This window comes from Typopeltis vanoorti, chromosome 24 (genome assembly GCF_054136105.1).
Source record: "Typopeltis vanoorti isolate ZY-2024b chromosome 24, IOZ_Tvanoo_1.0, whole genome shotgun sequence".
NCBI lineage: Eukaryota > Metazoa > Arthropoda > Arachnida > Uropygi > Thelyphonidae > Typopeltis > Typopeltis vanoorti.
Window position 1 is genome coordinate 84,083,160 of NC_143572.1, and position 23,316 is coordinate 84,106,475.

Sequence of the window (23,316 nt, forward strand, 5' to 3'; positions counted from 1 at the left end):
GACATTGTTGGAAAAGTGAAAACGTTATAGATAAAAAGGAAACAAAATAAAAAATCAGGTGTAATTGAAGAAAACTAAGAGTAACACACTCGCGTCTCCAAGGCTAATAAGTGACTTAGGTTTGTTCATTATGTCATTACATACTATGTAATGTAATGACACGTACACGTCCCTAATTGCTTTCGCCTCGCACAATTTAAATTAAAAATTCCAATTGAGAAAATGGGTAAAGATAATTCGTCAAGCGGGGAATTCCTAGAGTGCTTGTAATTAAACTACTTGTTATTTTTTTAATGAAAAATTGACTTTGAACATATATTACCCTCCCAACTGGCCAGGACGTCTGTATACATCCAGCAGAATCTGGATACGATGCGTGCTCTTTTGAAAGAACATAGATAAGAAGTGCAGCTTAGCCTTCATGTTCATTAGAAGGTGCGATAATCCTTCATACAAAAGAGAAACCTAAACCAGATTAACTTGCGATCAGAGCTAGGTTTCAGTTGCTGATAGCAAAAAACGCTGAGATGAAAAAAATCGCTGGCCTTCGAAGCTGTCAGTAAAGTTTGAGGATTTATCAAATCACCACTGTCAGAAACGAGCGAAAACTTAGTAGAGGAAGTTTTCAATTTAGGAAATTTTTGGGTGCGAATTTTTATTCTAAATTGAACGCGGCGAAGGACGTAATGACCTTAAGAACGTAATGATTAGGTGTATTCCTCAAAGAACGTGTAAATGTTATTTCATAATAGAGATTAATCTGGATACACATACCCGCCTCAGGTCCTAACTGGCGAATGAATGCTGTATGTAAGAACGAAAGTCGGTAGTGTAAGGTTCCCCTGTCACGCGATGTCCTGAGCGAGCTCCCAACTCATCCATTGTTTCTGCCAACTCTATACTACAAGAAAATGGCGTCGCCATGCGATGCATCGCCTGCTTACTGTGTTTGCAGCGCTTGCACACAAAACATAATTTCATCGCATAAAGGTACATTTTTTCCAGTCCTCTTGACACACAACATTCTCTGCTTACACCATCGCAATATCGCCACCAGACAATACTGTCTCAATATTCTACTCACGCTTGCTGGATATTTCAATTCCTTAGATTAAAACTGTGGAGTTTGGCCTTTTCGTAGACACCATACGAAACTTCTTTGCTTCCAATATGTCATTCCTTCCACCCATGATTAGCGAATGATTATCTGAAATCCACACGGAAACGATTCCTCGAACACGAGTCAGTCCTGCAGCTACTGAAATATATGCTATTCCTACGCTCGCCTCAAAACCGATCGAAGAAATTTGGAATATTGTAATACTTTGAATCAGAATAAATTTATTCTAATTTTTTGAATGTTTTCAAATAAGTTTTCTCATAATTAAAATTACATTTTTATGTGATTAAATGGTTATATAATCTACAACGTAAGTAGATTCAAACGATGCTAATTCATCTCATCTCACCTCATCTTCCTTTTTTTATTATTTATTATGTATTTTTATTTACTTTTTTTGAATATGCTAATTCATATTTTGCAATAAATATTCTTTGCAATAAATAAGAATTGCAAATAATTCAACACATTTTCTTTGATTATTCTGATTTTTTTTATTAGAAGGTGTGGAATCTGCGGGTGGCTTTTAAGTAGTGATTGTTATGTTTATAACAATCACTACTTAACTTAGTTGAGTGAATGCAGTTCAGAATGTGACATGCTGATATGGTTATTCAGTAAGCATTGAAGTAGTGTTTTAACATCCATGTGCAGTGCAACTGGAGTTTTAACTTTTGTAGTTTGTGTTTTGTCTTTGCGGCCAGTCTTCTTCACTTACAGAGTCTTAAATGGACCGTTGGGTCACTCATGGCTGTAAGATTATATTCTTTGTTAGCCTTCTCCAGTCATCTCGGTCTCTTGTTCTTGATGTCAGTTTACAAAGGGAGGAATTTGCCCATTTTTTTATGTTATCAATCCATTTTAATTGAGGATAGACCCTAATCCTTAATCCCGGAACGATTCCTCAAGTGCTTGCTTTGGAATGCCATTAGCCCTCTCCACATGTCCAAACCATTTCACCTGGCTTCTTCTAGTGACTGTCAGAATATTTTCCCTTTTTATCCCGTCTGTTGGATCAATCAGTTCTTGGACATTTTCATTGGTTTCATGAGCTGTATAAGGAATTCTCAAACGTCTTCTGTAAGTTTTCATTTCAAAAGACAGGAGTCTCCTCTCATCTTCCCTCACAAAGTCCAGGCCTCACAAGAGGATAGAATTCACCAAAGTGTAAATTAGACTTAAGTCTGTTTGCGATTGCTATTCTGTTATCTCTCACAATGCTTTTAACTTCTGTAGGGCCCAGTTGCCTTAGCAATTCGGTATTTAATGTCGGTTTCGAGCGACCATCCGGACTCAGTGTGCTTGTATAGTCCATATTTTTTTAATGTTCTGAAAACGCAGTTGGTTATCTCTTCTAATTCTTCTTCACTTTCTGCCAGAAACTCGATATCGTCAGCAAAATGTAAATTGTTTATTCTTAGTCTGCCAACTACTATTCGAGTGTCATATTCATTAAGAGCTTCATCTATGATATATTCCATTAAACAATTAAAAAGAAGATGGGACAAGATTTTTTATCCCCCATTCTGCCTGGAACTGTTCACTGCTGTAATTTTTAATTTCAATTCTCATATCAGATGAAGAATAAAGAGCTTTATTAATCTTAATGATTTTATTGTCTATACAATATAATATTCTAAAATTTTCCATAATGCCTCGTGCCATATTGAGTCAAAAGCTTTCTGAAGGTCTAAGAAGCTGTGACCGAGTATTTTGTTATGTTCTATGTATATTTCACCTACTATGTGTAAGGTGAAAATATGGTCGATTGTATTCTGGGCATTCCGAAACCTGTTTGTTCTGATAGTCTGCTTTCCATTTTCTCTTCCATTCTTCACAATAATATCTTTAAAAGGGTTTTGCTTGCATGGTTAATAAGTCTTATTGTTCTACAGTTGCTATATTTGTTGCTGTTTCCCTTTTTAGGAATAGTTCCATATACATCCTGAAATAAATTTAGCAAGGTGTCTATGACGATGTCACCTCCTTTGTGTATCAGTTCCACTGTAACACCATCAACTCCCGGCGATTTTTGTTTTTGAGGAGCTAACTGCTGCAGTGACTTCTTTTAATATCGGTTAATCTCCTTCCTCCAAACCTCCTGGCAAAATTCCTTCCAAAATATCATCAGTCGATTGAAGGTCGTTTCGAAAAAGCTTGGTTGTGTAACATTTCCATCTATCAACTATTTTCTGGTTATCCATGATAAGAGTTCCATCTCTTCTTCTGTACTCCAATTAATTGCAGTAAAAGGTGTAGTTAAGTTATTGATAATTTGAAAATCAATTTTAGGACTACTTTTTTTATTTAGGTCCTTTATGTTTTTGCATTCATCTAGTATCCATAGGTTTCTAGCATGTGTGACTCATTTTTTTAATAATCTTGGTAATATTTTTATACTGCTCTCTATTGTAACCACTCTTAATATGAGATTTTAAATTTCTTCTTTCGTCACAAAGGTCCAAAATATTTTTGGTTATCCATGGTTTAATGACTTTTCTTTTGTATCCAAGAATTTCTTCAGCTGTTTCAGTTATCTTTTGTGAGAAGTATTTGGTTTTGATTCGATATTATCGAATGAAACTCTCTGATTCCAATCTTTGAGTTTCTTATTCAGTTTTAAAGCAATGTGGGATTTAATATCCCCTTAATTTAAATGTTTACATCGCTGAAATGAAGCCTATTGGCTCTTTTTATATAAGTAACTTAATGGGTGCACCTTTTTGACAACTCGTATAGCAGAGTATATAAGTTCTTTCCACTATACCCTTTGGTATTATTATTAATTTGGTCTAGCTACTCACTGATGAAGCCTCAATAAAGGCCGAAAATGGTCTGGGTAGTGACCTCCCACCATACAATAACATGCATAGCAGCATACGATTCCTTGTGTATCATTACGGAAAATACCAAGAATAGCGATCAGAACTTTACCACCTTTGTTGCGAGTTGCCCGAGTTTGTACTACGTAATTGGACTATTTGGATTAGCTCACACTAGTTAGTAGTCACTGATACTTTTATAGTTTACTATATTCGGCATGCAACTCTCTGATTCCAAACTTTGAGTTTCTTATTCGTTTTTAAAACAATGTGGGATTTAATATCCCTTTAATTTAAATAAATGATTTTTATATTTTTTATATTAATTATATTTTTTAAGCTTGTGTCAAAAATTTGTTTTAATTTGTGTTGAAATAATGTATTTATTTGGAGTCTTTTAATTTTCTTTATATTATACCTTTTACAAGTTGATTTTATAGGTAATATTTCCCTCATTTTCATGTTTATGATGACCATATTGTGGTCATTGCCAATGTCAGCTACAGGAAATGATCTGGTTCTTTTGAGTTTGATGGAGTTTTAAAATTTGTGCTTACAAGGATTAAGTCGATTTGTTTCTGTGCTTTACCGTGAGGGGAAGTGAATGCCCATCTTCTGGAAGATTTATGGGATAACAGTGTTAGTAATGGCGAGTTCATTTAGTAGGCAAAATTGATCAATTCAAAACCTATTCCTTTCTCTCCCCATAGCCATAGGGTCCAACAAATGGGAGAAAATCTTTAACGATGTCTGTTCCAATTTTGTTATTCCAAATGCCCTGTGCACTGGAAAGGTCTTTTCAATTCGCTCTGGTGATTGTTGCATTAAGTTGACCATAAAATTCCTCTACTTCGGAATCCTCATGGCCTGTGGTTGGGGCATAGACCTGTATGATGGTTATATTAAGAGGCGGAATAAAGCAATTCGGCTATTGAATTAATTAAATTCAATGACAGAATTTCTTGATGTTTTGTGTATCAAAAACCCAACACCTTTTCTGCTGCAATAACATCCAGAATAAAGAAGTGGAATCTTTCATCTGTTTTTAGTTTTCTAGATTTGGGCCAATGAATTTCACGAACTCCATGCATATCTTTTTAGTTTGTGCTGTAGTAGTTTGAATTGACCTGATTGCAGTGGAGTCCTAATATTCCAGGTTCTGGTCTTTAAATGGTTGCATAGTCCGAATCTCGATCCAGGTTATTCATTATTTTTTCAGTGATAGTGGTAGCACCAGTCGCTAATTTCTCATTGCCACCTCTGGAATTGTACCAAATAGCAACGCAGACCCTGTTGAACCGGACAACTTCCAAGCCAGCATGGTATGCTGCTAAATCCTTCCCCATGAATGTCTAATGGGCAGTAAATTAAGGCAGTGGCACCCGTTCCCTCTTGTATCTTCACCTGCTAGCATTTAGCTGGGCATAGTGGGATGGCCTTCACGCCTTGGATTGCCCTAGAAGGAATATAATACTCCAAACATGCTTCACCCATCCCACCCAGGGCATTTTCATTTCGTTTCCATAATACCAGCTCTATTAATTTATATTGCAATGATTGTAATATGTTATTAAATAAAATAATGCCTCAAATTTTAATAATTGACTCTAAAACACTTGGCAATTACAGTCAACTGTAAATGTTTCCAAAATAGAAAACGATATGAACTTTTTCAAACGTTCTCTTCAATCTGATCTTGTGTAACTTTTTCACACGTTCTCTTGAATCTGATCAGATACTTTTTCTTGATGTAAGTTTTTAATAATGGCCAACACTTCTTCCAATGGTCTACTGCAGTTCTAGAAATAAGTTGGATCATGTACAAAACCTTATGGGTATGGTGTCATCTCTAATGAAACTAAACAATAGAGGAGAGAAAAATTTGCATACCAATAGAGATCATGAGAGAAATGAATGAGAAACAAAATTTGAATTTAAAGTGATTATAAATGGGATCAGAAATTAGGTAAATCGCTGTCATAATTATAAGAGAATACTCTGTTGGGTTCATTTAGGAGATGTTTCCTCAAGGAAGTAGTCAGTTAAATTTCGATGAACAAAAAGTCCAGGAGAGAAGTTCAAGTCTTATTTTGAAGTAAAGAAACGAATGTGTGCGTGATGTCTTCATCTAATTTGCTTTTCTAGAATTGAATTTCAGTTATATCCCAGGAGTCACATTGCAACATCCGAAAACTATTTATTAAAATTTTTTAAAAGAAAAAAGCTTATACATTAAAATGAGTATTTTTAAAAGCTATGTTATTAAAATATTCTCACAATTTTACAAAAAGAACTGCATTTTATTAAAAATTTTTGCATTTTATTAAATTTCATTAAAAAGAACTATATATTAGCATGTATATAATCAGAGTGATGTGCAATTTTTTCATTTTCCTAGTGCTTGTAAGAAAAAATTAAGCTCTTCAAACACCACTTTGAAACAGCTTTTTGTTCTCTTTTCACCGTCAACTGCATAGCCATCGATTTATTTTAAACATGAGAGGAACCGATCGAATACCATCAAAACAAAAGAAAGAAAAAGAAAATCACAGGTAGTTAGGAAAATAGTGTATCCATTCCTTCAAGACAATTTTATTTCTAAATTAGCAGTAAAAATTAAGGGGGGAAAAGAATTGAGCCATTCAAGTGACTGGAAAATCCATGCTTGGTGTCAGCAGGTTACCGATACCGCAAATTTCTTCAACGCATTGCACAAAACAATGTCTACAAAAGTTCAATTTTTGCGTGATATTAAAACCCATTCGTTCGCAATGTTTTTATAAATTTATGACGAATTTTCCTTGAGTCCACGTAATGATATTTTTAAAACTCAAGTGACTCTTGGAAAAGCAGTGCTACTCATTTGGATTAATTATTTTCGAAACAAATAATAAACTTCTTCACAACGAATTTTTTTATGTTGTGCTTAAAAGGGCGACTTAAATAAATGCAATAATATAATTCTACATATCAAGGCAAAATGTTCACCCACCACTCATTAGCTCTGTTGAATTCTTCAGTGGGTCACGAGTTTCCTTTCTCGAAAATGTTGTCCCGCACGTTGTGCAAGTGAAAGGATTCTCATCAGTATGTACTCTTAGATCTCTTTTCAGACGCGAACTGTCAGAAAATCTCTTGTAAATTTCACAAGAAAAAAAGTTTCTCTCTGGTGTGAAAAATTGTGTCATTTCAAATGAGACGAGTCGAGAAATTTTTTTTGTCAGATATTGCACGTGAAGGAGTAATCTCAGCTGTGCCTTTTCATATGATTTTTGAAATAGCCTTCTTCAAAAAATTGTTTCTCGCATTTTACACGAAAAATCTTTTCTTTCGTCAGATGGTAGCGTTTTTGGTGCTATTTAAGGGACTGTATAGCCGAAATCTAGAGCTACACATGGTACAAGTGAAAGGTTTCTCAATAATATCCACTCGTGTATGTCTTTCCAGAATCGAACTGTCTGAAAGCCTCGTTACAAATTTCGAATGGAAACGGTTTCTCTCTGGTGAGAACTCTTTACTGTCTATTCAGGTTAAACGAGCCGAGGAATTTTTCGTAACATTTTTTGCATGGAAAGGAGCAATCTGTGGTGTGCGTTATTATGTTTTTTTTTTAGATAGACTGATAAAAATTTGTTTCAAACATATATTACAGGTAAAAACTTTTTATCAATCGGATGGTAGGGTTTTTGGTGCTTTTAGGGATTCTATAATCAAAAACCTAGAGCTACACACGGGAGAAGGAAAAGGATTCTAACCAGTATATATCCTTAGATGGTTTTTCAGACATGAACTGTCTAAAAACGTTTTATTGCAAATTTCGCATGGAAAATATTTCTCACCACTGTGAACTCTTAGATGAATTTTCAGGCTGGAACTAACTGAAAACTTCTTGCAAATTTCGCATATAAAAGGTTTCTCACCAGTATGAATTCTTAGATGACTCTTCAGACCTGAACTCTTTGAAAATTTCTTGTTACAAATTTTGCATAGAAAGGGTTTTCAACAGTATGCACTCTTTGATGACTTTTCAAACTAGAACTGCTGGAAATTTTCTTGTTCCATACATGGCATAGAAAAGGTTTCTCACTAGTATGCACTCTTAGATGACTTTTGAGACTTGAACTCTAGGAAAATTTCTTGCCAGTATGCATTCTTAGATGACGTTTGAGACTCGAACTGTCTGAAAATTTCTTGTTGCAAATTTCGCAATGAAAACGTTTCTCACCAGTGTGCACTCTTAGATGAATTTTCAGATTCGAACTGTCTGAAAACTTCTTGCTGCAAAAATCGCATAGAAAAGGTTTCTCATTAGTATGCACTCTCAGATGTCTTTTCAGACCCGAACTGACTGAAAACCTCTTGTTGCAAATTTCGCAGAGAAAAGGTTTCTCACCAGTATGCACCACTAGATGACTTTTCAGATTGGAACTGCAGGAAAACGTTTTGTTGCAAATTTCGCATATAAAAGGTTTCTCACCAGTATGAATTCTTAGATGACTCTTCAGACCCGAACCCTTTGAAAACGTTTTTTTGCAAATTTCGCATAGAAAAGTTTTCTCACAAGTATGCACTCTTAGATGACTTTTCAAACTAGAACTGCAGGAAAATTTCTTGTTGCAAATTTCGCATAGAAAAGGTTTCTCACCAGTATGAATTCTTAGATGACTTTTCAGACTTGAACTCACTGAAAACTTCTTGTTGCAAAAATCGCATAGAAAAGGTTTCTCACCAGCATGATTTCTTAGATGTATTTTCAGATTCCAGCTCTTTGAAAATTTCTTGTTGCAAATTTCGCATAGAAAACATTTCTTACCAGTATGCACCCTTAGATGACTTTTCAGATTCGAACTGCAGGAAAATTTCTTGTTGCAAATTTCGCATAGAAAAGGTTTCTCACCAGTATGAATTCTTAGATGACTTTTCAGACCCGAACTCTTTGAAAACTTCGTGTTGCAAATTTCACATAGAAAAGGTTTCTCACCAGTATGCACTCTAAGGTGACTTTTCAAAATAGAACTGCAGGAAAATTTCTTGTTGCAAATTTCGCATAGAAAAGGTTTCTCACCAGTATGCACTCTTAGATGACTTTTCAGACTCGAACTGTCTGAAAATTTCTTGTTGCAAATTTCGCATAGAAAAGGTTTCTCACCAGTATGAATTCTTAGATGACTTTTCAGACTCGAACTCACTGAAAACTTCTTGTTGCAAAAATCGCATAGAAAAGGTTTCTCACCAGCATGATTTCTTAGATGTATTTTCAGATTCCAGCTCTTTGAAAATTTTTTGTTGCAAATTTCGCATAGAAAACATTTCTTACCAGTATGCACCCTTAGATGACTTTTCAGATTCGAACCGCAGGAAAATTTCTTGTTGCAAATTTCGCATAGAAAAGGTTTCTCACTAGTGTGCACTCTTAGATAATTTTTCAGACTCATGTTACAAATTTGACAGGGAAACGGTTTCTCTCTGATGCGAACTCTTTCGTAACTTCTCAGGTGAGACGAATCGAAGAATTTAAGATTTCTGTTGTAAACTAATAAGTTTCTTTAGTTTGCCGCGTGATGTGGTTTTTATGATTGAGAATATAGTTTTCCACGTGGTTTGCAAGAAAAAACTTTTCTTCAGTGAGTGCATTAAGATCTTCGTGCCTTTTAAGGGACATAGAAATGAAAACGTAGAGGTAATAATTAAAAGTTTTTCTTCAGTGTGAGATCTGAGATTCTTTTTAAAGCTTTGTGTATAGCCATATGATTACCTACAAATTTCATACTCAAACGACTTCTCTTTCCTGTGAACCCTTCTGATGTGAAAAAAAAAGCTTTAGTTTATCATAAAAGGCTGTCATATATTGATCAGGTGAACGGTTTCTCCTGCAAGAGCACAAAAACTATTTTCTGTTATAGTTTCTGAGAGAAAATGTTTTGTGGAATATTTGTGATTGAAAAGGCTTCTTATTCCTGTGAATTGAGGAATTTGTTTAAAGAAATGCCTTTGAGGAAAATGATTTGCCACTCCCTTCACAGGCCTTTCTCCACTAGGAACTTTGCACATGGTTTTGTGGTCTGTTGTATTTGTGTTCTCTATGCCTGGTAATTTAATCGGGAAAAGAGTTTGTAGTATTCACTTTATGAAATGCACTTCAAAAGAATTAAATAGGGAACTCTTTTTTTACATTCAGAAAAATGAAAATGTTTCCCAGTATTACCAGTTGTCTTTCAAGAGATGACTGTAAGCGGTTTTCTTGCATTTTCTGATTTAAAATGGTGTTTTGATGAGTGAAGCACAAATTTGTGTATCTTCAAATAATATGAAATGGAAAACCGTCCGTCGCATTTCCCATGTCAACAGATTTTCATTACAGTTCACTGTAGCCTTGTACCTCTTCAGGTGTGTGAACGAGGAAAAGGTCTTGCTGTAATTTTCACATGAAAATAGCTTATCGACTGTGTGCGTTCTCAGATGCTCCCGAATATTTGCTGAATCAAAGAAATTCTTCTGACATGTCGTACAGAAGAAATATTTTCCCTCCTTCTTCCACGTACCTTTTCTGATGCTCTTTTATGCTGTCATGAGGATGAAAGTTTTTCTTACATTTTTGCATGGCTGTTTACCTCTGAAGTCTATTATTGTTTGATTGTTGTGATTTGTCTCGTGCGTTTTAAATTGATCTGATCGCTTAAAGGATTTTTGGAATACTTTCAACAGTTTTTTTTTTATCCGACTGATTATTGTGCTTTTTCTGATGTCGGTTAATACTCTGGTGTACAAACTGCGTCTTCGATAACCCACAAACGAAATACTTTTCTCGATTTTCTTCTCAGTTAATATATTTCAATACGAAATGCGACTGAGCTGTTTTTGTAGGAGGAGATTTACAAATTGTTTTTTGAATTTGGGTCGTCAATTGCATTCTCATTTGAAGCTTTTCCGTTACGCTACTAGAAGAGTAACCTCTTCGAAAATATTTGATTCTTATTTCGCAAATCCAGCAAGAAATGCTTACTACAACTTAATAGTCTTTATACAATGTGGCTTATTAGCTTGGTTTTAATGCATTAGTAGGCAAAATGTCTCATGGCAGTAACCCTATTCACAATCTGTAAACAGAAATTATGTAATTAATGCTAAATTCTCAACATATTAACTAATATCTAATCGCAATTAATGCATGAATTTTACTCTAGAAATTTAATATTTGTAATGAATAGTGAAAACAAAAATAACGGTAAAACTTTCAATGGAAAATAACAGTATTTATTGTGTTCACAAAACTGAAACGCATTATCACAAAATAATAAGCTAAGCAGAGAACCATGGGGCCGTATTATATTCTAAAGGTGAACATATCCTCAGTAATAACTCTGAGAATGAAGTTAGATATGAACGTATTTCTTGCAAACATGGAAACTGCGAAATAATGGTAAAAGTTTAAAATGGCTTTTCAAGCCAAGAGTGAATTTCTTAAAAACACCATTTTATTCAGTTGGTTGTGTGTCAGTTATTATTAGGCAAACAATTGTGATTTACAGCTGTAGGTAGCATAAACACCCATCCTTCTGTTGATATTATTCTCTGTTCTTATTTCTTTGGATTTGCTTCTCTACATCATTCTAAGTGATAAACCCTGTGATTCCTCCTCCAGATCACCCTATTTCTGCCTTTTCTCTTACGACTAATGTAAACACTTCCAAGGTGTATTTCGGCTGTCCTCTTCTTTTCTCAGGTTTCTCTCTTTCCAACACGTCCATAATCCATTCATTGTCTCCATTCATGTGTTCCACAAGTTGACTGTCTTCAATACCCAACTGTTATATTTCTTACAAAATTTATTCGTTAGTTATCTTTTCTCCATGTCTTTACTAATCTTACTTGCATTAAATGATTTTTTCTTTAATACTTATTTTGCCATAGTAATTCTTCTTCGTATTTTCAGCATACATCTTCGGTCATCTTGGATAATTCCTCCAAGATATGAGTAATGTTACTTGGTCATTACTTTTACCTGTAATCGCAATTATTTTATAGTCCTTTTTATTTATTTATTTTTGACACTGTTACCATTATTTTAGTTTTTGTATTATTTTGTAGTTAATGATGAGATGAAACCTCGTCCACTTTCCTTAACGACTATTTTAAATCCTGTTGATTCTCAGTTAATACAGCTACAAATTTACTAGAAATCGAATACTTATCTCTAGCCCTAATCTATCAAGCGGGAATCTGGGAAGACGAAATCATGCAGACGCAACACAATTTCAGCAGGCATTTCATCCATTGCACATCAGTGTTCCAGATAGCAAAATTCATTGATTCATTGATCTCTCTTTAAATTTCTTCATGCGGTTCTCTGGTGCATGATTTCTTGTTCAGTAAGTTCACTATTCATTTCTTCACGGTATAAGTCTTCAAAATATTCCTTCTCGCTCTTTCAATTTCTACTATCTATCTGTTACCAGTAACTTTCTTCTTTTTTTTTTATCTCGTCCTTCTTAACTTTTTTGTTTCGGGACAGACAGGAGGTGTGAGCAGCAATTATTCGATATTGCTTTTCAGCATATTTTCTCATTTTAGTTTATATTTAACTTCTTTATGTTACTTTTTCCAATTCTCTTTGGCTGTTTTCTTGAAGCTTTCCTTAATTTTGCTTCGTAGTCTTCGATAGTGTTCCTTGCTTTCCGCAATTTTCTTCTACTTGCCTTTTTCTCGTTCTTCTGTTAACTGAAGTAACTTATTTGTAGTAATAAAAGGGATTCGCAGTGGTAATTTTGTAAATCTAAACACTTTTTGTGCTGATCTTTTATTTATTTCTATTGTTTTGAATAACCTGCAAGAGGAAACTAAATATAATTTATTACTTCATTATATTTCGCTCAATATGTCAAAAACTTCGTTTGGGGAGAAGACAGAAAAACTGGTAAAAACATTTAATATTCTCAATACAAGAATGATTCGTACAGCCTACGTATAACATCGCAGCTATCCAAGAAAAGGAAACACTAATATAGTTCAGAGGCGTAGGAATAGATACATAATTAATTAAGAATTATTAATAAATTCATTTATTAGATATAATTACATAAAACATTAAAAATTACAATCAATTAACAGAAACCACTTCTCGCAACTTACAAACAGGCATACAGTCTTGTCTTTCCAATTAAGATTAGGACGGTGGCATTGAGCTTCACTTGATTAAAAAGTAGACAATCAATTTTCAACATACTGCAGTGTAGCATCTTTTTACGGTTCAAGTGAACTTTCTATCTGGTGTCGATTGCATGAGAAGCAAGGCCTGAACGTTCAAAATCCAAACATATTATATAATCCTGATGCTCTTCGATTCTAACAGTATCAAAACGGCCAATCTGTCCATAGCAGCAAATATGACAAGAACAGGTTGTTTCATAAACACCAGGCAAAGATAAAGGTGATAATATATCTTTGATAGGTTGTACAAAAAATACAACTTCCTGGTTAGTTGTTTGAAGGTGATGCACAAATTATATCTGTGAAAGTTCCTTGCTGTTTGTTCAGATGTTCCTTTAAGGAAGGGAATGAGGATCCTTTTAACATTAGATTTGTAATCTGGAAAGGGGATGATAACAATCAATTAATTTCTCTATCAAGGGCTCGCTGTATCTATTAAGTAATAGTGTTTCCTACTAGTGGATAGATGCTATCGACCCACGTGATGTTATATGCATGATTCACGACTCATACTTGTATTCAGATTTTAAATGTTAACAGCTTTTCTGTGTTCTCCCTGAATGAAAAAAAAAAAAAATGTACATAGAAATATTTAACGTACGTCTCTATTAAACAATTTGCAAGTTAATTTTATTTATTTCCTTGTTGACTTCGTCTTCTTCACTGTTATTTGCATGCGATCTCTTTTTTAAATGTGGATTGCAGAAGTTCAATATTCTATTTTATCCTCTGCTTATTCAATGTATTTTCTCATTTTCTTTACATTTTGCAATAACGAATGTTTAGTCACTCTCTATTTCAGCTTCTGGGTGACTATAGTATGATCTGAGTTGGTTTTTGTATCAATTCTTGGCTAGTATGTAATTAATCTGTTTTCGTGGAACATCTCTTGGCGATTTTCATGTATAGCGTCTTCGTTTCGGTATTTCAAAAAGCGTACTGCCAACTAAAACGTCATATTATTTATAGAAATGTAGAAGTCGTTCTTCCTCTTGCATTCTTCCAAATCCTTCTTTTATTTCACATTCAGTATCCTCTCCAACCACCCCATTAAAGCCCTAAGAACCAACAATTGCAGTGTACTGAGCTATAAATAAGCATGTAGCGAGGACCACTCACACTCTGTGAAATGGTCAAGTATTCTGAGATTCGAAGTTCTAATACGAATCCACGTACGAATCACCGCACTATGACCGAAAAGTATATTTGTAGAAAAAGAGTTTCGTTAGAAACCGTTATATGCAAGAGCCATGAAATGCTTTTGGCATTTGGACGAATCGTGGTTTATGTTTACTGGAATAAAATACAAATTTTTCTGCAAAACAGGTTTTCGACACACACACTGGTCTTGAATACCTGTTGATAAGGGTTATTAACGTTTACAATATAAAAAATTTTATCTTTAAAGCTAATCTGTGTTCATTGTCAGTGGGCTGCATGTGGTGTTGCAATTATATCCGCCCCCCCCCCACACTGTTTATCATGTTGCTCCTACCTACGAAAAGTTGGGGAGACGACAATTTGAATTGGAACCAGAAATAAATACTTGCATACAAATAAGAAGTGTTCTAACGCTTCAATACAACCAGACACATGAGGTCTAGACACCATGAAGAAGGTTCATTTGGAATTTCACGTGGATGAGGGGCTTTGTGAAAGTTGCTCAATGGGAGAAGAATCACAACTCGATTGTGGTTTGAAATGCCGACAGGACAAGCAACTTTAATAGAATAGTAAGGTTTACTAGTGAGAAAGAGGACTGTCTGCTCTTCGGATATTCATGTGAACCACAGAAAACACTGCAGAGCTATGGGAAAGGTATCTATCTGCTTTCAATGTGCACGACCGCCCGAAGCGAAAAAAAGTTTGATTCCAGTCACCGAGCAGAAACGGTTGACGGTAGATAACGTACACATATGAAATGCTCTGCTTGACATAGCTGTATTAGTTGTGATTGAACAGATTTAAGGTCGATGTTCTTTAAGACGGATGATGTTCTCTGTTTACGGAATTAAGATAAACACAAAAAAAAAAAAATTAAGAAATGGTGACAAAGACAAAAGAACGAAGGACGATAGCCAAATAGATAGATAGATAAAACACGATGGGATTTAACTGAAGTCTGCAAACTTTTACCATCTAAAGATAATAAGGGATTCAACAACTTAAATTATAAGATATACAGGAAGTGCATAATTTCGAACTAATCAACGAACTAATGTTAGTTGGACTTTTCGTTAAATTTTAGTCAAGTCTTTCACAAAATCAACTTCCGAAAAGTATTCTACCAGAAGATACCTCGAACAGATAAGATTGAAGGAGGATATCAAGTGAGTATTTAGAAGGTCAACTGATTAGTAATACTTTTTTCACTTAGGCACAATACTTTTATTGTCAACTGTTTTATTATTTATTCGTATGAAGTATAGAAAAAAAACACGAAATTATTTTTATTGGGAAGGATCGGAAAAGACGAACAGGCACATTTTACTTGAGAATTATGTTTATCCTCTGATATTTATAACATTTTGTCTTTGTATATAAAGGTATACACGAACAAGAATGCTATTATTAAAGTTTAGAATATTCTAAAGATTAATGCCGTATACTCTAGTTAGCTGTATATTATAATAGATTACTGTATAATACAGTATTGTAATATAATTTTTACTTGTTACATATAATTATAAGTAGAATAATAGTATATATATATATATATAAGTAGAATAATAGTAAAATATATAGATAAGTTTATAAAATTAGTTTATAAACAGTACTAGTTTTCACCCGTTTCTGAAAGTGGTGATTTGATAAACCCTCAGACTTTACTCATTGCACCAGATACAGGTTTTTCAAACTTTTCTAAAGATGAATAATGACTACTTTATCCACACTACTCAACACATTTCGAAGCATCCAAATAACCATCTCTGCTGTTTTGTTAATTTAGTTACAGGCCTCTCTGAATTTCTTTTTCTTATCAGCCACCTGTATCTGTAGTCTGTAGTATCTGTAATCTAAATGTTTTAATTACTTTTGTATAAGGAGTAATTAAAAAGTTGGTCGCAAAGAGCTTTGCGACCAACCACCCACTGGTCACCAACTTAAACTCTGACTGGACACCACCACCATACATTACTTTTTGATTTCTCTCTGACAACCATCTTCCTATCCATTTCACCAAACACCTAATCTATTCCGTGTACACAGACACAATGGCCACTATAACATAGCATATTCTGATATCACCATTTTTGAATTCGGTCTTCAATCGGATATTCAAAACATAAATCCCCTCTTCACTAAAAGGTCTAATTTTCAACATCTGGTATGAATTTGCCTTTAAATAATGGTAATACCTTACTTTCCTTCCACTCTACCAGATTTAACACGGAAATTGCACATCATAGTCAAAGGAAACATGAGGCGATAAGCCATCAGGTGAAAATCTCAAATGGCAGAATTCCAGTTGAGATTTTGCAATATTATCTTTATTATCATAATATCTTGTCCTCTTACCTATAAGAAACATAAAAATATTTGAAATTCCCTTTGCCCTGCGTAGCTAATTGTACTTCATAATTTCTTTTGTATCCCTAACCACTTTTGTAATCATTCTTGCCTGTACTTCTTTATTAACTATATGTATTAGCCAAAGAATTTAAAATCAACAGCCCTTAATAAATGTCTAATATTCCATGCACCTAAAATTATTTTAAACATCATTAACAACAAATTGAAACAGCCATAAATGGTGAATTGAATAAACAACAGAAAGGCTTCAGAAGAGGAATGGAAACCGCTATCCTGATTGATATTTAAAAAAAAAATAAGACTCAACATAATATTAAGGGGAACAGGTCATATATCCTCATAAAGTATTTGGAATCATTTTAAATAGCATCATTGAAAACCATTCGTAGTTTTCACAGTATTTTTTAAAATATTCTGCTGATTGTTATTCTTGCCTTGTGTTATGTTATGTTATGTTATGATGCTCCATTCCTGTCGTGTAAATGAAATAAAAGAGGTTCCTCTTCTTTCGAACATATTCCGGATTCGTTCAATGCCAATACATGGGCTACTTTGTATTTCTCTAAAGTTCTGCTTGTTCAGGTTTATTCTACTTTTCCTTAAACTATTCATTTCACAAAAGAACCAAGAATCATTGATCAAGTAAATGAATGAAGTTATTAAATGTCCTCGATCTAGGAGATTCTTGACATTTCAAGTGGATGCTCTTGAAGACACTGATGGCGAAACTAGTTGCACTTCCAGATTTACTTTCTTCATTATCAAATCAGCAGGCGCTAGTCACTCCATGAAATAAACAGCAGAGGGCAGCGCAAGAAAGTCTTCATCACATTTGGCAATCCGTTGTGATAGTGACGACGAAACTTTGTTAAAAATAATGGAACAAAAATGAAACAATGTTGAGAAATTGTTTATGCAAATATTTCCTTTGTATGAAGTTCTTGTTCATAATGAATTTTAAACCATTTCAATTATCTTCGTCATTTTTTCAAGCTGCTAGTGTTTCAGTTGTTGATAACAAAGAAATCTGAAGGAGGAACATCCAAATCAATGCAATACAGCTAGTCATGTCTTTATAGAGAATCTGTTTCAATCAGTATTAGCATAGTTCTATCAGCATTTATTATACAATATATACAAGTATTCGAAACTTTCCAGCCCTCGTCTGCTGATTGATGTAATATTCGTTGAATTCAATACGACATTAAACGCCTACATCTTTCAACGCTTCAGACGTGAAAGAAAGAAAATTCTTCATGCTAAATTGCTCAGAAATACCTGTCTCCAATTTATTAGCCATCTTAAATGGAAAAGTACATAATATTCCGTTTGACAATATCAGGTGGTACTGATTGGTGAATTCTCAATATTTTCTCACGGTTTGGATTTCAGATCTTTAAAATCGTATTTTCAGATGTCGCATTATTTCTGAAATCTTTCATTAGATTGGTGGCACTCCTACGGGGAAAGGAAAAGAGAAATGAGTTCGAATCTTAAGGAGGACATGAGTTTGAAACCGAACGTGTTGGAGATGAATTTCATTTTGCAGAGCTAACCTGAGGAGGTGGGGTTGAGGTAGCTTCAAAAATTTCCATCTCAGCTAGTCTCTAACACCGTTTCTGGGTTATAAAATCAATTAAAAATCCTACAGAACAATAATATCAATAAAAAACACGAAAAGATAATTAGGGAATGCAAGGTAAGAAATTACTACAAGTTTACAAAAACCTTTCACGTAGCGAGGGAAAGATAAAAAAAAAAGTGTGAATTCTTCAAAATCGTGGAATCATAAACTGGAAGAAGGAAATAGCAGGATAGAATAAATCAACAGCATTTCTCGTATTTTCGAGATAACTCTGTTTCATGCAGTTAGTGATGGTGGTAATGCTATAGAAAGGGTCATTGATTCGGTAATCACGTTGGATAATGAGAGGGTAGACGATATACCACGTTTCAGACGGTTGCAGGAAATATGAGATCAAAGGAGCTACGTCCACCTTTCACACAGAAGGCTATAAAATACTTGAAAATCTACTTAGAGGAGTATTACGAGTAAAAAAAAAAAATTCAATGGAGGAAATCAAAAGATAGTGGCGAATATTTGATTAAGACAGCAAGAACTCGCTATAAAATAGGAGTCAGTGTGAAGAGAATGAACAGAGAAAATACCCAAAGCAATAACACCACATAGTAATATTTGGCGGTCACCTTATTATTTCTACATAAGGATTCTGCTGAATTTCGAGAGGATACCCCATGGAATACTTGTACGTAAATTAGAACAAATGGGGATGCATATTAAATTGGTGATATGGTAAGAGAATAGTTCATGGACAGATACCAAAAAGTAGTGTATGGAGAAGCAGATGACTAGTGGAGTGTCTCAAGGCTCTGTGCTTGAACCATTGTTTAATTTGTACATAAATGACATAGGAAATGTCTTGAAGAAAGATATTCAGTTGCTTGCTGATGATGCAAAGTTGGGTAGTGCAATAATTAACCAAGCTGATGTAGAGAGCATGAAAGGATGATTTAAAGAACCTGGCAAATGGACAAATGATAATGGATAACAGTTCAACGTTGAAAAGTGTAAAGTTATGCACTTTGGGATTAAAAAATTACAAGCAGTGTAATTCATGGAACTGTACTCTGACAGATTCACAAGACTAGGAACCTGGGAGTGTTAGTAAACAGGGAGCTGAAGTACAAAGGTCATAGTAAACCATGGAAAAAGTGCGAGTTCTACGGCCAGTTTTCCTTCCAAAATTTCGTGGAAGGAAAAAATCCTACTTGTCTGTGCTGAAGGCTGATCATCTGGGGAACCACCTTAAAAAGAGAATAGAAAACCCTTCTCAGATCCTAGAATCGTCCAGTGCGTTCATTGCTGGATTTAGGGGCTCTTTCGCACGGCTATAATTTTAAGTTGTGTGCCGCTTGCCTTTTTTTTTTTTTTTTAATGTACTTAACATTTAACTGCTAAAATATCCAAACATACATTTTTATGTAAAATTGTGTACTTTGAAAAATACATATATTATCCTCCCACCTGGCCAGAAGTCACTATCCGTCCATCAAAATTAGACAGGATGCATACTCTCAGTTGAAAGAACATGGATAAATTTGCCATCATGTTTATTCGAATGTGCGATAAGCCTCGATACTGAAGTGAAAAATTAACCAGATTATCTCGTGATCATGGCCACCTCAGTTGCATATAACAAGAAATGCAGTCCCTTTTTCTATGCTTTGTAACTGGATTATTAGTTATATTGGATAGACTATAAATATAGAAATTATTACATTTTCGTTTTCTCCTCTTATTGTACAATTTTAAATGCAAGAACAAAATCAGAGATCCTTGCATACTTCATTCACTTAAATACTGCATTACCTTGGAGAATCATTGTCATTTTTAATTCAGCAATATGTTTTATTTGTTATTCAAGATTTTGTTATTTTTATTTTTGTTCAAAATCAAATTTCTTAGAATACTTCACAGATGGACTGTCTTCGATGACTTTGCTTTATTAATAATAATATGAAAAATTTTAATCATATCAAATGTAAAGTGTAATACTGTGAAAAGCGAAATTAGAATAAAGTAGACTTTTATAATTCATGTATTATTAGTGGTTTTGGCAGCGGTATTTGGGGGGGGGGTTGGAATGCTTCCAAAGAAACAAAAAAATTTAATCCTCTCTGTTAAGCTTACATGGTGGTCCGAATACATTTTGGAAAATTATGGAGACAGCTACCGTGTATGGATAAAAACTTTAGTTTAATATAACTAATTTCGACCTTCATGTCAAGTTCATCTTCTGGAGCATACAACTATACACAGGAAACAAACCACACTACAATGAAACTGGTTTGTTAAAGATACTGACCAACCGCTACAACAATTGTTGGCCTGACCTCTGGTGAAAAAAAAAATTTTACATCAATGCTAGAGTCCTATTATTAGTGTTATCTGTTGGTTGTAGAAATACATTGGACGCAACAACAAGTATCTATCTATATATTAACATCATGATTATACTTGTACATTCCAGCCAGTTGGTATTGCATGGTTTCTAATACTGCTAGAGTCCTGACTTATGCTGGATCTTGTATATTAGGTAGGATGAATGTGTGCCATCCAGATGCTTGGAATTTTCATGTTGTTGATGTTTGGGTGGTTTATCAGGATTTTGCAGGCTTCTTTAAATGTCCAAACCACCTTAATTGGCTCTTTTTAGTGTAGTAATTACTGTTTCTTTAAAGTTATGTTCTTCTCTGACTTTTTCTTTCTGTCCAGTTTGTTCTATTGATTTTTCTTAGACATTTCATTTCAAAAGCAATGAGTTTATCCATTTCTTTCTTGCTTAAGATCCAGTATTCTGAGTCATAGAGTACTGTGGGAATTATCATTGTTTCATATATCTTAAATTTGATTTCTTTGCATAATCTTTCTTTGTTCGATATTTTTGTAGTTTGCCCATTTATCAATCCATTATTGATTTGCTGATTTATGGTTTCAAAGTAGTCTATTTTGCTGTTTCTTTTTTCATTTGCATTGCTTGCCTTTTTCTTCCTATTACATTAGTTTTGTTTTACTGAAGTTGATTTCCATATCATATTTGTTACTTGTTTGATATAGCTTGGTCAGGATATTTTCTAATTTTTCTTGGCTGTCTGTAGTGATAACTATATCATCAGCACATTTTAAATGTGTTATATTTCTTCCATTTACCATAATGCCTTCAAACATCTGTAGTCCTTGAGCTACTACTTTTGGGTACAGGTTGAATAAATATGGTGACAATGGACAGCCATGTGGTAACTCCTTTTTTAATTACAATTTAATCTGTTTCTATGTTTTTGTATTTCACTATTGCTTGCGTTTCTTAATAGTAATTTTTGATACAATTTAATAGGTATTTGTCGAACCCTCTATTTTTTAGAATGTTAATGAGTTTGTTTCTGTTTATTGAGTCAAAAGCTTGTTTGAAGTCAATAAAACAGCAGTAGAGTTTTTTATTTTTGTCTCTCATAAGATCTGCTAATTTGTTTAATGTGAAAATTGCATCTGTTGTGCTTCTATTTCTAAATCCTATTTGCTCTTCTTCCATCCGCTCTTGATAAGAATGTTTAACTCTGTTTTGAAGAATCCTGATGAATATTTTATTGCAGTGGCTTAGAAGGGTGATAGGTCTATAGTTAGTGCAGGATGTGACATCTCCTCTTTTGTGGATGGGTATGATCTGACCTGGTCTCCATTCTGTTGGTAAATTTCCTTTCTTTAGTATTTTGTTGAACAGTTTCCTTAGGTAATTTATATGCTTTCCCCCTCTTTCCTAGAGGTTCTTTTTGAATGGTTTCTATGCTGGTTTTTCATTTTTCATTTGTTTGATTGCTCTATGTATTTCTTCATTTAGGATGTCTTTTGTGTCAGAAGTTTTTTTCAGGGTCGAACGAAGCTTGATCTATGTTTTCTTCAGTTGCAAATGTTTCTTTAAAATGATTAGTCCATATTTCTTTTATTGTTTCACTGCTACTTGTTATGGTTCCATCTTGTTGCAATATTGAAACTGGGTTGGGTATGTTCTGGTTATCGTTAACTATTTCATAAATGGCCTTGGAGTCATCGCACATTTCTGCTTTTCTTCTAAATATATGATTTTTGCTAATCTGCATTTTTTGTCGATTTCCTTTTTTAATTTTTGTATAATATTCTTTTGAGAGGTTAGTTTTGGATATTATTTTTTTCTCCCATGAGTCCAAATCTGTGGTGTAAGCCAACTTTCATTTATTCTTGTCTGGTAGCCCAAGTATTTTGTAGTTGTTTGTTTAATAATTTCTTTACCTTTTTTCCTTGACTCCGAGATTTTATCTAAAACAAGATTTAATTTTTTTTTCAATGATCTCTGATAGTTAGATCTGCTCAAGCTATCATTGAGTTCTGACATGCCTATCTTCTTTTGTGTTTGGTGATTTATTCTCTTTCTTTTGAAACAGATTTTTTAGTTTGCCTGATAGCAGTTCATGGTCTGTATCCATGTCAATCTTTTTTAATGTTTTGACATTTTAGTAGGAATGTTTCCATTTCTTATTAACAATCATATAGTGTATACAGTTTTTGATTTCACTGTTTGGTGATGTTCACGTGTATTTGTGTTGTGGCCTATGGTAGAATAAGGTATTTGTGATTAACAGTTGATTTATTTTGCAAAAAATAATCATCTCCTCTACTCTTTCATTCATTTGTCCATGACCAACTTTTCCCATTACTTCTGCTTTATCTTCAGAGTACTGACTGATCTTTTCATTAAAATCTCCCATAATAATCAAGATATCTCTCGTACTTGTTTGGCTGATTTCTCCAAGAAATTGAACAACTGCAATTTTTCAACAAATTGACTATATTCTGCCTCTTCGTGTTATTTGTCTGGGGCATAACCTTCTATTATTTTTATGAATATTCCTCTTTCTTTTGCTTTGGATCTTACAGAGATGATTCTAGAGAAAATTGGTCTTACCTCAACTATTGAGTTTGGGACCCATTTTTTAATGATTACTGTTATGCCTTCTCTGTGATGGTTATCTTTCCTTCCTGAGTAAATTATGGTTGTGTTTTTTATGTTGATTTTTCCC

General features: G+C 34.0%; 2 protein-coding genes across 2 annotated transcripts in view; one reads left to right on the forward strand and one right to left on the reverse strand.

Moving 5' to 3' along the window:
- LOC150093499 (uncharacterized) overlaps window positions 1-23,316 on the forward strand; it is a 166,446-nt gene that overhangs the window by 112,250 nt on the left and 30,880 nt on the right. The gene's annotated exons all lie outside the window — the stretch shown is intronic.
- Window positions 6,181-9,881, reverse strand: LOC150093501 (uncharacterized). The gene has a single exon (XM_090414030.1). It carries the CDS (start codon window positions 9,375-9,377, stop codon window positions 8,067-8,069), a length of 1,311 nt encoding a protein of 436 aa, XP_090270156.1. The 5' UTR covers window positions 9,378-9,881; the 3' UTR covers window positions 6,181-8,066.

Excerpts from the sequence above, each read along its gene's own strand:
- LOC150093501 (XM_090414030.1), bottom strand. The coding sequence starts at position 9,377 with ATGAGTCTGAAAAATTATCTAAGAGTGCACACTAGTGAGAAACCTTTT.